The 15,343-nt window shown below is 44.0% G+C and overlaps 1 protein-coding gene across 2 annotated transcripts in view; it reads right to left on the bottom strand.

The window, feature by feature from the left end:
- LOC147736577 (zinc finger protein 692-like) overlaps positions 1–15,343 on the bottom strand; it is a 96,828-nt gene that overhangs the window by 31,425 nt on the left and 50,060 nt on the right. Inside the window, exons 6-7 of one of the 2 annotated variants that reach the window (XM_086953318.1) lie at positions 12,606–12,719; positions 5,542–5,604 (exon numbers count right to left, since the gene is read on the bottom strand). In XM_086953318.1, coding sequence (XP_086809444.1) covers positions 5,542–5,604; positions 12,606–12,719 — 177 coding nt within the window. The remainder of the gene's footprint in view (positions 1–5,541; positions 5,605–12,605; positions 12,720–15,343) is intronic. The other variant, XM_086953319.1, reaches the window with a different exon arrangement.

The raw sequence follows: 15,343 nt of genomic DNA, 5'->3' as shown, positions 1-15,343 counted from the left end.
TTATTCAGCTTTGTGGCATCCGGATTTGAACTGGTGAATGGACCCCTTGCTGTAATGTTGTGATGTTCCCCTTTTCCTATACTCTGTTCCTTCCTCCATCCCTTTTTCCCTCCCTCCACCCCAGTCACCTTTCCTTTTAGTACTTACCAAGCTGTCCTGAAATGTTCTGTCCGGAGTGCTGTATTCTGGTTAGATGGTGTGTAGATGACCTTATGACTGGTTGGTTATAACATTACTGCAGTTACAACAATAAAAGCTTCCTTCCGCCTTGGCCATCTGAGTTTTATTTACAGCACTGGCGATGGTTAACGTTCTCCCTTGGAGGGGCAGCTGCTTATCACCGGCTCTCTCATTCCTGCTGCTCTCTGCCTGAGGTCTCTATGAGGTGATTTTGACCTTGGTACAGGGAAAACACTAGTTTGTGATTTATTAGACCATTAAGTAGAATTACCTTGCTGCTCAGTTTGTGGATAATTGAATTATTTGTTCCCTCTGTGGTATGTCCTGCCTGGTTGCCTGTTTACACGTCCTTTTGAACTTTGTTTCGTGCTGACTGTGCGTGAAGGGAAATCGGAGCATAATATGAGCGATAATGAACAGTGTGTGTCCTGTTTATTCAGTTCCCAGTTACCGCCTTCCAAAGCACAGCAGTAAACGAGGCAACCTCTTGTGAGGCACGGCCAGAGGGGTAGTGAATATTCTCTTCTGGTGAAGTATCAAGGCTCAAGGCTGCATCGGTATTAAAGTGTGGAAGGAGATGATCAGTCTTCAAAACATCATCTTCCATGCAACGATAGTCCATGTCTGCCAGGGTGGGAGCTTTGGAACTAGAGTTGAATATTTCTTCCATAATAACAAATCTCTGAACCCTTTGGAACCGATTAGCCAAGGGAACATTATTGAAGTTCACCATCATCTTTTCTCTTGCCACATGGATAATCCTAACCGGCAATCATCCCTGTGAGTAAATTCCTTGGTCTGCATCAGAAAAGAGAAGGCTCCTTACTTGGCTTCGACTGAGCCTTAGGCACTGTGGACAAAGTCTTTGGTGCAGTGGTGGTCGGTGCCACTGCAGCCGCTAATCCGGCAGGTACATGCTTTACAGCTTTACAGTTGGGAAGTGGCCAAGAAGGAGCCAGATCTGTCCTGAACATAGTGAGTATAGGCTGCAAGAAGGTCTCAACCTGTGAGGGTCAAGCAGATCGACTCAAGTACTCGGCTTTCACCTTTAGGTGTTGGCATCTTGCCCGACAAGAAGGATTGAGACTTCAAACGCCCGTAGGAGGACTCTCCTTCCTATAGTACTTCTTGTGTTTCTCATGGGAACACGTCTTTGTAGAATATTCCCTGGAATGTGATTGGCTTAAGGAGAGCACCTGGTGTGTCCTTACTCAAAGATAAATGTACCTTTTGTGTCTTATTAGCCTTCGGTTCTGTGGAAGGACAAGAGTCAGAGGCTGTGTTGTAGTGTTATGATCCCAGGTACCACATGCAGATCTGAACAGTACATTTTCTTGTGTCGAGTGAGACAAAGCTTGAAATCGGAAACCTCATAGTCACTGATGAATGCTGAGGAATTATTGATGGGACATGAACAGCAGGCTGGAAAAAAAGGAAGTGATGTCAGCATAAGTCCACAATGCCGCACAGTGCCACACACAGGCGCTGGAGAGACACTGATGGGGAAAAGTTAGAGGCCTGAGGATAATTCAGAAGGTGAGGAATCTGTTGGAAAATGCAACCATCAGTAACTTCTGTACATGTTGGTGCCCAGGCTGTGTACATTTATTCTGCTTCCATGTGTATTTTTTTCACGTTTGTAGCTACAACTCAATAGCCCAGCTCTGATCACTTCCTAATGTTCTGCTAAGGCCCAATTACCAGTTCGTGTGGTTGTTTTATCCTTAATGACATTATCTGCAGTGGAGCCACTTCCAAAATAAAGACATCTGAACACCACAAAACATAAGAATGTAATGGTTGCGAAGGGATGGCAGAGCATGGAAAAGAACATGACACTGATCATCCATTCTACAAAAGATCCAGACCTGGCAACTCTTTCCTGCCTGGTTCCATGTGTCCGGTTCCAACTATCCCTGCCCCAAAGCTCTTCTTGTTAGGTTTGATTACCAATATGTATATTCATTAATATGGTCCAGTATCAAGTTCAGAGTGGCCACTGCAGTTATGGCGTCATCACTGACCCATTAAAGGCTCGTCAGTGACAATGTGCAAATGACTCGCAGTCATTAGGACTGGCTAGAGAAGATCTGCAGAACATACTGGTTAGTGATAGCAATGCAATGTTGTCTAGTCCGGGATCTTTGTAGAGTGTTAGGTTTTCGAATATAACAGACCACAGACTTTACGGTTTATTTCACTCACCCACCACAGCTGCGGATCCCATGCACAGTCGACCAATGCTCAGGAGAGGTGGCTGTTGTGTTTAGAGTAATCGTTATGCAATGTTATGGCTTTGGTGCAAGAATGCGCATGTGTCAGTGTAGTGTGGTTCGCTATCTTCTTCTGAACGGGTAAGATGTACAGGTTTGGGGAGCCTATGGATCTCCTGTTAAGGTGGCAGCTTTGGTGCTGCATAGTGTGTGAGGTGGTATCAGAGGGTGTGTTTACTGCGCATACTGTAGGTACAGAGGAAGGTTTCAGACAACACAGGCAGAGGTTGTTTACATCCTTTACACTTTGGTATCTTGAGGATCAGCAGTTTTTTTTACCAGACTATTTTAGGCAGCTGTGCCATTCTGAACCTTAATTCTTTAAGCCATCTCCTTGATCAACGACCTTGCCTCATTTGTGATGCTCTCCTTTCCTGCAAAGTAGCTTTCCAGCCATTCACATTTGGGTCACTGCTCATTCTTTAAAGGTGCTAATACCTGGGACGTCACTTGGTACTGCCGGATAGAAGTGTGGGTCTTCGACTGAGATGCTAGATGAGAGGAGGGCGGTGTGAGCCTGTGGGTTCACTAGCTTCCAATGATGTGCAGAAGGAAAGGTGTATTTTCGAGAAGGATGAGCAGGAAAAGAGACATATGACAGACAGCACCTGTCATGGTGTAGCAAAGTGGGAATTTTGGAGGGAAGGCCCCTAGTTAAGTTACCGGTTTCTGCCTTCTGCCTCAAGAACTCAGCTCCATCATCCTCTTCTCCCTAAACCCCTTGTCATTATCCTTTATCTTCTCCAACTTTTTATCAGTGGTCTATTGATTCAGTTAGAAGGACACACATCCAGGTTTCCCCCACTCTGATCTAGTGCCTACCCTTCTCTCTGCTGCGGTCAACGTCAGTGACAGCACACCTGCCCTCTGTCTTTGAACTTCGGTGCGGAAGCGGCAGGAATCACAACAGACCAACAGCAAGATCTCTAGGCACTATCTGGAACTGCCAACTGGCTAAAAGGCCCTTCATAGCTTCTGTTTGGTGAATTTTTATTTTTTATTTATTTTATTGGTTTTATATAGCGCTATCTAGACCAAAAGGTATCAGAGCACCTTACCATATAATGAGAGACACAATAGATTCTAGTACACACCAAAGATAAACAAAGAAAATTTGTTAGGCAATGAGCGTGGATAACAGTAAGAGGTCAAAAGAACAGTATGTGTTAAAGGAGAGAGGACTTAATAGACAGCAGAAGCAAACAAACAAACAACTTTGACAGAGTGCCTAGTCCTGTAAAGAGAGATAATTAAAGTTCAATATGCTTAAGAGTTAAAGTATTTGTTGAGGAAGAGGAGGTACAGGTCTCTTTTGAAGTAAGGAAAGGAGGGGTTGCACCGTAGATCTCTAGGTAGAGAGTTCCATATGCTGGGTGCATATCCAGAAAAAAGCAATTCTGTGTTGATTTCCTTTTTAGCTTGGGAGGTAGGAAAAAACGTTAGTTAGAGTTTCTCAAAGATCTGGTTATTTCAGCTTTCATGAGCTTGTTGTCTAAATAGTTGGGGGTATGTGAGTGAAGGTCTTTGTGGGTGAAGTTGAGGTTCTGCAGTTTCTCATGCTCAAAGTAAGCCAGAAGTTCTGCAAGTGCAGGACAGAAACGGGAAGGGATCTTATACTCCCTTGCATCTATGGTGCAATCTTATGAAAGCAAATTTACAAGTGCAGCTGTACCAAAAAAAGTTAAAAGAATTCATTTTCTACATGAACATAGCAGAACACTTGACATTCAACACCTTTTATGAAGTTCAAAAATTAATTTGCCTAACGAGGTTCAAAGTAGATGCAGTATAACTGAACACATCTCTCATTAACTGCCCCAGACTTCCCTACTGCCATACTTTAGCAGATACTGAAAATGTAATAAAATAAAAATTTGTGAAGATTGTGGGAATTTATATAGAACTGTGCAAGATGAGAGGGTGATTGCAACATGTTTACATAGTCCACAGGACAGAGACAAGTAATACATTTATCATCGCTTATAAGGGCTGGGTTTTATGGGATCAGGGGTGGAGTATGGAGTATCGGGCAGAGTCAATCATTTTGTAGCAGCAAAACTATAACAAGGTAGGTCTCTGGGTTCCTTTGTTAACTGTTGCCAAAAATCAACTGACTTTTTGTATCTCGATATTTGCAGAGGATGGGCCTTTGACTAGAAACAGCCAGTGATACGGAGCTTGTCTAGAGGCACTCCTTTTTACAATTGACTGCTTTTTCGATAGACACTAGGCCTTCAATGTAATGCGTGTTGGCAGAGGCAACTAGAAGAATTAGCTTAAGGTGGGAAATATAGTGTTTGGGTTTTCATCGATTGGTGGTCCAGACTGGGGTTGCATGCAGCATGGTTTTCATTTGATCCGGTGTTGTATCCAAGACATTGTGTGAGGCAGAACGAAGGCCAGGATAGCAGATGGACAATTGCTGGAAGGGAAGATCAGCTTCATTCTGATAAGGAGGCCCATCTACTTTGCTCTCCATCACGCGGTTAGTTACCATGTGGCAGCCAAGTGGTCTGCATAGGGGGGCTGTAGAAGGGAGAGAAGCCACTGAGGTTCATACTTGCATGTACAGCTCAACTGCGCTGCTATGAATGAGCATCAACTCCATTTTCACCTGTTTGAGCTTCAAATAGATGTAAACATCTAGGTTTGGGGAGACATGAAGCACATTGTGATGCAGTGGATATTGTGGGTGTCAAATGCTGTATTGTGGGTATTATATTGGTGATGTTTGAATTCTCATCCTGATTATGCAGAACTGCAGGAAATTCCAAGTATTGTCTGAGCATCTCAGATGAGTAAGGAGTAAAGGGGAAAAACAAGCGTGACTTGGAGGGGTGAGGAGTGTCTGGTGATAGTCGGTGAGAACTAGTCTAATACTGCGTTTCAGGTTCCTATGGTGGAGATCGTCACCAGCAGCAGCTGGGTAACCATGCCAAAAGTGCCCGCAGGTCTAGCAACCTTAAAAGGAAGGATCTCTATTATCAGTTATAATCATAAGATCATCGATGACTTGAACGGTTGCTACTTCAAAGCTTCAGAAGGGGTGGGATCTGGACAGGTAGACCTGAAGCAAGAGGTGACTTACCGGATTCTTTTCCTGACTATCTGCGACCCATCCTCATCACTCTGTTTGTGTTTTTGCTGCTTGCTGCAAGGAAAGGGACATATAATAATTACCTTAATTAATTGTATTAATTAGCGGTTTTATTTAGAACATATTAAACAAAAAGAGGTGAGAGTCATACAAAACAAAATAATTTGGGGAACATGGGTCTAAGATAGGGGTCTTCAACCTTTTCTGTAATAGGCGTTACTTCTGTTCAATGGAAATCATGATGTGCTTCTAATTGTACTTGTGTGACTGTGACCACAACAGTCAAGATGGCTGCCTCATGCAAGATTACCAGCAGTGATCCCCCCTCGGAAGAGGATGTCCACTTTAGTCCTGAGGTCCTCAGGACACAAGGGGACCTCATCACCCCACCAGCAGTGTGCCAAGAGGCGTGTTTGCAGAGTGGTGTAAAAAGGGGCGTGGCCTCGAACCACCTCTCAGCAATCAGACTGTGTGGGGCTTACTGGAGATTCCTAGTGGCCTAGTTATCCCCCAGGGACCCTCAGGATTCAAGGGGACTTAATCCCCCAACTTAGAACGTGCCAGGGGGAACGTTTGCAGAGTGGTGCAGGAAGGGGGCGGGGCCTCTGGCAAGACGCCGGCTTTTCTTTAAAAAAATATTTTTAGAAGGGGGGCTGTGTGGTCCCCCTTCTTTTAGTATTTATTGGGCCCTGGGGACCCCATCCCCCAGGGCCTGAGCATTTTTTTCTTCTTTTAATAATAAAAAAAACGGGGCCTTGTCTCCTTTTCACTATGTTTTTGTTGTTTTTCCTGGGGGGGTGGCCGCGTGGATATTTTATATATAGATTTTTCTGGCGCCAGATTTAGTGTAGGGTTATGTTTTGGTTATTAATCAAGATTCATGTAAGATAAAGTGTTTCTTAAGAGTTGTCCTGAAGGAAGAAAGTGCAGCCTGCTGTCTCAGTCTGACATAAGTGAATTTGTGATAGGTTACTAGACACCACAACTAGCCACTGAAATCATTTAACAAACCTGGGTAACTAGAACATACTAGTGGTAAAATAAGAAGTCCTAGGTCCCAACTAGGAGGAACTCCATTCTACCTCCTGTAGTGTTGGAAGTAACCCCACATTTTTCACTCAAATCTGCAGGCTGCTAACAGAGCTGCAGAGGCTCCAAGAGGTGTTACATGATCTACACACACCTACTACTGAGTAGGGTTGGATACCCCTGGAGTGGTACAACTCTTCCGACATGTTCCACAAGTTATAATTTCGGCCAGAGTCAGTATATTTTTCTGTTAAGGGGCACTCGCATCATGATGTGAAGCAGAGAAATGTACTAATTGTTGAAGATGGAACTGAACTCTGAAGTGTATCTATCCTGTTTTTCAGGGGCAACTTCTGATCCCTTGAACAGCTTAAAACCCAACATAAGTTTGGGGGGGCAGCTGCCTATAGGTTGGATGCAGGTATTTTTATTAGAAGAGAGGCTGGGGAAGTACCCTTGTGGCCATCTGTTCTAAAATGCATGCAGTCTGTTTTAACTTACAACCTTACTCTCCATCCAAGTACAATATGAGAGTGGCTGTGTGTTCTCACAGGGGGATGTAGTAACAACCGGTATTGGGGAGTAGGACATAACGTCTAATCTGTAGAACTTGCTAGTAGCTCTGTCTCACTCAACATGCCTATCTTGCCCAACTCTATCCACCTTCTATGCATTGGTCAGTGTTGCTTTGAGGGCTCTTTATCTGGGTGGGACCTACAAGGTCTCCAATGAAGCAGATGAGAAATTCATGTTCAACATACCAATCCGAGCCAGTACTAGTAACAAAGAATTCAAGAAAATGGCATGTTATGGGTACATTCATGACACAAGAGATTTACTCTTTGCCAAATCTTCGCCAAGATGAGGTAGGAGCTGTAGCTTCATTGACAGACTGAGATTGGGGCCTTTCTAAATTACCCTACCATCCTGCTGAATGGTGTGGAATGTCTTGCATCTCTTTGGATTCTGAGAGACTGCAAGTATTAAGGGATGTTCCAACACTAGAGGAGGGCCCATCACACAAAGACTGATGTACATGGATGCCTGTGGTTGCCTCTCTGGATGTTCATTGCCAGAGCACAGGGAATTGTTTTAGTGACTGAGCCGAGGAGGGCAGCTTACATTTGGCTGTTTGCACACTTTGCAGCCAAGCAGGACACCTTGTTTCTACCATCCGTTGAAACCTGTGATAGTATCTGGTACTGAAGAAGTCTGCGAACGCTGTGAACTGAACAGATAGAATATGTGACATGTGCAGAGAACTCTCATCCAACCCATGAAAGGGAGACCCAGTTCGCACTACAGACAGCAGCAAATGACCATTCACATTAAACCCCCAACTTCAAGCCATAATGGAATCCTACGCTTGCGGCCGGCCAGCTTTGGACACAAGAGTACTAAATGTCAATATCGGTAGCAATTGGTCCAGAATTATTCATTGGTTTTAAGGTACCACCTTAATGCTTCAGATAGAAACATGCTAAAGGTTGAAAGACTTTCTCTGAAATATACACCGAGCACAATCACCTCAGCACTATAATAAACTGCAAGAGGATACAGAATGGACCGACTCACTCGATATCTTTTTCTACAGCTCGGGTCCAGGGACAGGGTTGATCAGTGGTATTTACATGATGCTTGAGTAGAATGCATGAGAGCTGTCTTGACAACATTCATCATCACAAGAGCATAGTGAGGTTGAGTATAGATCAGGATGAGACGAGGGAAGAATCTTGAAAAACTTAGGAGAAAGTAAACTAGCAAACTGGCTGCCTTTTTTACTGAGAAAACCAGACTTATTAACATTGATCTGGAAGCCAGGAGGGCTCTATTGCTCCCCAATGAACCTGCACCCCCACAGGCCGTACTAGACAAGACAGCACCATGTAGCTGGGGTAAAAAGAACAACGCTTCCTGGGACACCTTTACCCCCCTAATGAAAATGATATCAAAAAGGTTCTTCGTATTATCAACCCATCTAATCACTTCAGTGACCCGTTACCACCTACCATCTTCAAAGTAAGGACAAAATCGCCCCCTTCTGGACAAAGATCGTCAATGCGTCTCTGTCACAAGGCACGATGCCAGAATGCCTAAAAGAGGCTCAAGTAACACCTATATTAAAAAAAAAACACAGCTGACAGTACAGATCTTAACAACTTCCGACCTATCTCCAGCATCCCCACTCTAGCCAAACTCCTTGAAAAATGCGTCCAGTCACAACTATGTGCGCACGTCGAAAATTACCATCTCCTGGACCAACACCAATCTGGCTTTTGTAGTGGGCACAGCACTGAATCGGCTCTCACCACGTGATGGATGACATCTTAATAATACTTGATCGAAATGAATCCTGCCTCCTAATCCTACTTGACCTTTCCTCTGCATTTGACACTGTCAATCATGACAACCTCCTACTCATTCTGGAGCATAGGATGGGCCTTTTCGGGTCAGGTGCTACATTGGTTCTCGTCCCTCCTGCAGCACAGAACCCAAAGAGTTCAAGCGAACCACTTACTCTCCCAGCCATCCCTAGTCACCATGGGGGTTCCCCAAGGGTCCTCCTTATCTCCCATTCTCTTCAATTTGCTCCTGGAACCATTAGCTAATGTTCTAAAATCCTTGGACATTCGTTTCCATATGTATGCAGATGACACCCAACTATATCTGAAAATCTCCTCTCAGGATGACATCACTTCACAAAACTCTACCCTACAGACTACCCAAAATGGGTTAACTGCGCACATTTTCCCGGCTTTAAAATCGCTAAACTGGCTACCATACGAAGCTAGAATTCAACTGAAGATTGCCTGCCTATCACACAAAGCCCTCCACTTCAAAACCCCCATCTACCTTGCACAAAAACTAGAACTATCAGGAGGGGGTAGACTGTCAAAGAGTGCTTATTTCCTCCTCTTGAAACCACAGATCTTCCGCAAAAAAAGAACATGCCAACGAGCCTTCTCTGACTCTACTCTTAAAATTTGGAACTCTCTTCCACCGAAAATTCGGAGGATCTCTTCCAAGGCTGCTTTTAAACTGGAAGCCAAAAAATTCCTCATGAATAAGTTCTTACCTTAACATGAGGGGCAATTTTGAGCGCTAAGTGCATAGGACATACTATAGTATCGGTTATTATTCCAGTATATGATTATTTTGTTTTTGGTTATTATTCCTGTACATGATTATTGTATTTATGCCCCTTAAGTCATTATGCTCCAATGTCTAGCCCATTCTTCGTTCACCCAGGTATATAAATGATCTGTTAGATGTTCACTATTTATTTATTTATTTTGAAAGTTTTATATAGCGCGAACAGGATCTTTGCAGATATCAGAGCGCTTTACACGGTTGGGAATGCCAACAAGAGAGTGGGGTTACACATAAGTAGTACAGCACATCAATAATACAAATATAACAGTTAAATGTGTGCATAGATAGTCAGTAGCATCAATAATACAGGTGGGATACACATAAGTAGTACAGCACATCAATAATACAAATATAACAGTTAAATGTGTGCATAGATAGTCAGTAGCATCAATAATACAGTAGATAGTTAGTAGCGACAATAATTCAGGTGAAATACATAGTCCTAGAGTTCGAACAGAGTAATACAGGTCGGAGTAGGGTCTTTCCAAATCCACGCTAATAGGTCAAGTGTATTTGGCCATAAAAATTGCTTTTACTTCTTTCTTAAAAAGTGTGAAGGGGGAGAGGAGTCTGGTTTCAGGCGGGAGTGAGTTCCAGATCCTGGGTGCCATTCCTGAGAAAGAGCGTTTATATGTTTTTGCCTTCCGGAATCTTCGAGGTTTTAGCAGAAGATTGTCTGTGCCTCTAGTGTTTCTAGAGCCGCCAGAGATTGACAGCTTCTGAGTGAGATATCCGGGAGAGCTCAGATGTAGAGCCTTGTGTGTCATGCAGGCGATTTTCAAATGTATTCTGGCTTCAAAAGGCAGCCAGTCCAGTGATTTCAAATCAGGGGTGATGTGCGAGTGTTTTTTTGATCCAGTGATGAGTCTGGCTGCAGCGTTTAGAGAGGCTCTTAGTGGTGCAGTGCTGGTTAACGGGAGACCGCAGAGGGCGGTGCTGCCGTATTCAATTCGTGGGATTACTAGAGCTTGTACTGCAGTTTGGAAGTCTTTGGCTGGTAGGAAGGGTTTAAGTTTCCTCAGTGTATTGATTTGGAAGTTCGCTCCCTTAGTAGCCTTGCTGATATGATGCTGCATGTTAAGGTTGGAGTCGAGGGTTATGCCTAAAGATTTCGCTGAGTCCACTATGATGGGTTGGACATTGAGTGCCGTTAACTGTTTAAGCCAGGTTTGCGTGATGGGGATCTTCGCGGGAGGTGTGATCAGCAGGAATTCTGTTTTCAGAGCATTGAGTTTGAGGTGATTATCAGCAAGCCAGGATTGTGTGCTTCTAATCGTAGAGTTCAGTAGTAAAATGTCGTTGGGGGATTGTAATTTGAGATATAGTTGGGTGTCATCTGCGTACATGTGAAAAAGTACATTGGATGCTTGAAGCAAGGTGGTGAGAGGTTCCATAACTAGGTTGAACAGGGTTGGTGATAGGGAAGATCCTTGGGGGACGCCTAACGACACAGGTATTGGAGAGGACATCAGGTTGTTACTCTTGAATTTCTGCGACCTGTTGTGTAAAAAGGAGGTGAACCACTTGAGAACAGTCCCAGAAAAACCCATTCTTGTGCTCAGAAGATCGAGTAACTTCTCATGTTTGACTGTGTCGAATGCCGAAGAGAGATCAAGCAGGATGAGGAGGCAGGTATCACCTTGATCTAGGATTTGAAGGGCGTCGTCAATTATGTGAGTCATAGCAGTTTCAGTGCTGTGTCCTGCTCGGAAGCCTGATTGATGCGGGTTGAGGAGATCAAACAGGTCGATATGTTTAGTCAGTTGTAGTTGAACGCATTTTTCCAATAATTTGGCGAGAGTGGGAATATTGGTAATGGGACGGTAGTTGTTTAGGTCTGATGGGTCGGCAGTAGGTTTCTTTAGCAAAGGTGTGACTTGTCCCACTTTGAGGGAGTCAGGGATGGTTCCTTCTTGGAGCGAGCTGTTGATGATTTTAGTCCAGAGGGGAAGGAGCAGTGGGATGAAATCTTTGACAGCGTTAGCAGGGAGGGGATCCGTGAGGTGATTGGAAGGTTTCAAGGTGTTGAGCAGTTTGCCTATTTCTTCTTCGGAGTAGGTTTCAAAGGTTGACCATGTTGCATTGTTTTTAGGTTCGGTGGGTGTTATGCAGTTGAGTGTGTTGTGGAGTATTGCATCAGCGCGGAGATCATTCTTTATGTTGTCAGTTTTTTGGGTAAAGAAGGTGGCGAAGTCTTCACAGGAGGGTGCTTCGTGCAAGGTACTGAGAGGTTGGGGCTGTTCCTTGGCTTGTGTTCTGATTAACTCAAAGAGTTTTCTAGGGCGATTTTTTGCTTGGTCGAGCTGGAGGCTGAAGAAGTTTGCTTTTGAGCGCTTTATTTTCCTGAAGTAGGCGTTTCTCTTTTTCTTCAGGGTTTTCAGGTGTAGTGCAGAGGGAGCTGACCTCCAGGTGCGCTCTGCCAATCTCATGGCTCGTCTATCTTCATTGAGACTCCCGTCGTACCATGGGTTGGAGATTTTAGCGGAGACTCTTTTTAGCTGCATGGGAGCAGCCTCATTAATTATTGAGGTCACGGCGCTACTTTATTTAATGCCTAGAAGACTCCCCATTTGACTCATGTTTTGATTTTGTTTTGGTATTGGTTATTATTCCTGTATATGATTATTGTATTTACTCCCCTTATGTCACTATACTCCATCGTATAGCCCATTCCTCGTTCACTCAGGTTTTATAAATGAGCTGTTATATGTGCACTATTTGATTCAATGCCTATTAGATTCCCCATGTTAGACTCATCTTTTGATTTGTTACCTTTCCCTCAAATTGTAAAGCGCTCGGATATCCTTTGGGATCAAGTTTGTGCTATATAAAACTTTATAAATAAAATAAATAAGAAGAGAAGTAATTCTCACATATGCGGTGAAGGCAGAGTGTTGTTCTTGTCTTGTAAACCGTCTCTGAAGTCTGTATTATCCTCAGGAGTTTCTGCATGGTCACCAAATGCATCCTGCCCCTGCTTCTCAGCACTAGCAACAAAAGAAAAGGAGAGAAAGAGAAACCGAAGAAATAAATTGATACAGTTAGGATGGGGAAAAAATAATTTTCAGCAACACACAACACATCTATCTTAATGTGGCCATGACTGGAGTAGTTTTAAGACACTGTACAACATGCTATATCTATCGGTTCATTTTCATCTGATACATGTTTTGAACCTGGGACCTTGAAAATACAGGTGCAGCCCAATGAATACCAGATAAATGCTGCTCTCAGGTGTTGCCAAAAGAAGGATGAAATGGATCTATAAAATATAAATGAATCTTTTCCAATACCCTGAAAACAAATGTATCAATCAAAACTTCTCACAGCATTTTATATTATACACAAATTAATCCATTGTTTACACCTATGGAGTAACATAGCCCAAAATGGTAATTGATGTGCCAAAACTACCAGCAGCGAGGTACTTCAAAGACTGTACCATTTTGTAGAAAGAAACAAGTAGTACACCACAATAAACTGATGCAAAGGTTGCCCTCATGTAGCATCAGCAGGTGAAAGATGTCTCATGAGAACAGAACCATTTCAGGGGTGTTCTACTTTTTATATATTACTGCATAAAAAGTTGTCTAAGTGGCTATCATCAGAAAGAGCCATGAGTGGTCACTGTTCTAAGAACTGGAGTACTAGCTAAATAATAAATAAATACATACTAACGTATACTGAGAGGCAGATGTATGCAGCAAAATTCTAGAAAAGGAACATCAGTGGCAATCTTTAGTATTAATTTATTTCCGGGGACTTCAGAACACACCTGGTGAGTGTGTTAAAACCCTCCCAGTAAAGCAATGGTAGTGAGCTTCCTATATGTGCTGCTTCCTGGCGAGCTTTCCTGATGTGCTGCTTCATGGTGAGGTTTCTAGATGTGCTGCTTCATGGTGAGGTTTCTAGATGTGCTGCTTTGTGGTGAGGTTTTCTAGATGTGCAGCACAGGTTGAGGTTTCTAGCTAAGCTGCTTTGTGGTGAGGCTTCTACATGTGCTGCTTCGTCGTGAGGTTTCTAGATGTGCTGCTAATTGGTGAGGTTTCTAGATGTGCTGCTTCCTGACGAGGTTTCTAGATGTGCTGCTTCGTGGTGAGGTTTCTAGATGCGCTGCTTCGTGTTGAGGTTTCTAGATGTGCTGCTACGTGGTGAGGTTGCTAGATGTGTGGCTACGTGGTGAGGTTTCTAGATTTGCGGCTACGTGGTGAGGTTTCTAGATGTGTGGCTATGTGGTGAGGTTTCTAGATGTGCTGCTTTGTGGTGAGGTTTCTAGTTGTGCTACTTCATGGTGAGGTTTCTAGATGTACAGCTCAGATTGAGGTTTCTATATGTGCTGCTTCGTGGTGAGGTTTCTAGATATGCTGCTACATGGTGAGGCTCCTAGATGTGCTGCTACGTAGTGAGTTTTCTAGCTGTGCTGCTACGTTCTGAGGTGGCTAGATGTGCGGCTACGTGGTGAGGTTTCTAGATGTGCTGCTATGTGGTGAGGTTTCTAGATGTGCGACTACGTGGTGAGGTTTCTAGCTGTGCTGCTACGTAGTGAGGTTTTAAGATTTGCTGCTTTGTGGTGAGGTTTCTAGATGTGCAGCACAGGTGGAGGTTTCTAGATGTGCTGCTTTGTGGTGAGGTTTCTAGATGTGCTGCTTCATGGTGAGGTTTCTAGATGTGCTGCTTCATGTGATGTTTCTAGATGTGCTGCTACATAGTAAAGTTTCTAGATGTGCTGCAACATAGTGAAGTTTCTAGATGTGCAGCACAGTTTGAGGTTTCTAGATGTGTTGCTTCGTGGTGAGGTTTCTAGATGTACTGCTACGTGGTGAGGTTTCTAGATGTACAGCACAGGTTGAGGTTTCTAGATGTGCTGCTTTGTGGTGAGGTTTCTAGATGTGCTGCTGCGTGGTGAGGTTTCTAGATGTGCTGCTTCATGGTGATGTTTCTAGATGTGCTGCTTCGTGGTGAGGTTTCTAGATGTGCTGCTACTTAGGGTGTTTTCTAGATGTGCGGCTACGTCGTGAGGTTTCTAGATGTGCGGCTACGTGGTGAAGTTTCTAGATGTGCTGCTTCGTGGTGAGGTTTCTAAATGTGCAGCACAGGTTGAGGTTTCTAGATGTGCTGCTTTGTGGTGAGGTTACTAGATATGTTGCTACGTAGTGAGGTTGCTGGATGTGCGGCTTCGTGGTGAGGTTTCTAGATGCGCTGCTTCGTGGTGAGGTTTCTAGATGCACTGCTTCGTGGTGAGGTTTCTAGATGCGCTGCTTCGTGGTGAGGTTTCTAGATGCGCGGCTTCGTGATGAGGTTTCTAGATGTGCGGCTACGTAGTGAGTTTTCTAGATGTGCTGCTACGTGGTGAGGTTTCTAGATGTGCTGCTTCGTGGTGAGGTTTCTAGATGTGCTGCTTCGTGGGGAGGTTCCTAGATGTGCTGTTTCGTGGTGAGGTTTCTAGATGTGCTACTTTGTGGTGAGATTTCTAGATGTGCAGCACAGGTGGAGGTTTCTAGATGTGCTGCTTCGTGGTGAGGTTTCTAGATGTGCTGCTACGTGGTGAGGTTTCTAGATGTGCTGTTTCGTGGTGAGGTTCCTAAATGTGCTGCTTCGTGGTGAAGGTTTC

Source organism: Lissotriton vulgaris, chromosome 1_2 (assembly GCF_964263255.1).
Source record: "Lissotriton vulgaris chromosome 1_2, aLisVul1.2, whole genome shotgun sequence".
Classification (NCBI taxonomy): domain Eukaryota; kingdom Metazoa; phylum Chordata; class Amphibia; order Caudata; family Salamandridae; genus Lissotriton; species Lissotriton vulgaris.
Note: the sequence above shows the minus strand (reverse complement) of the source record. Positions and strands in the feature narration are given on the sequence as shown.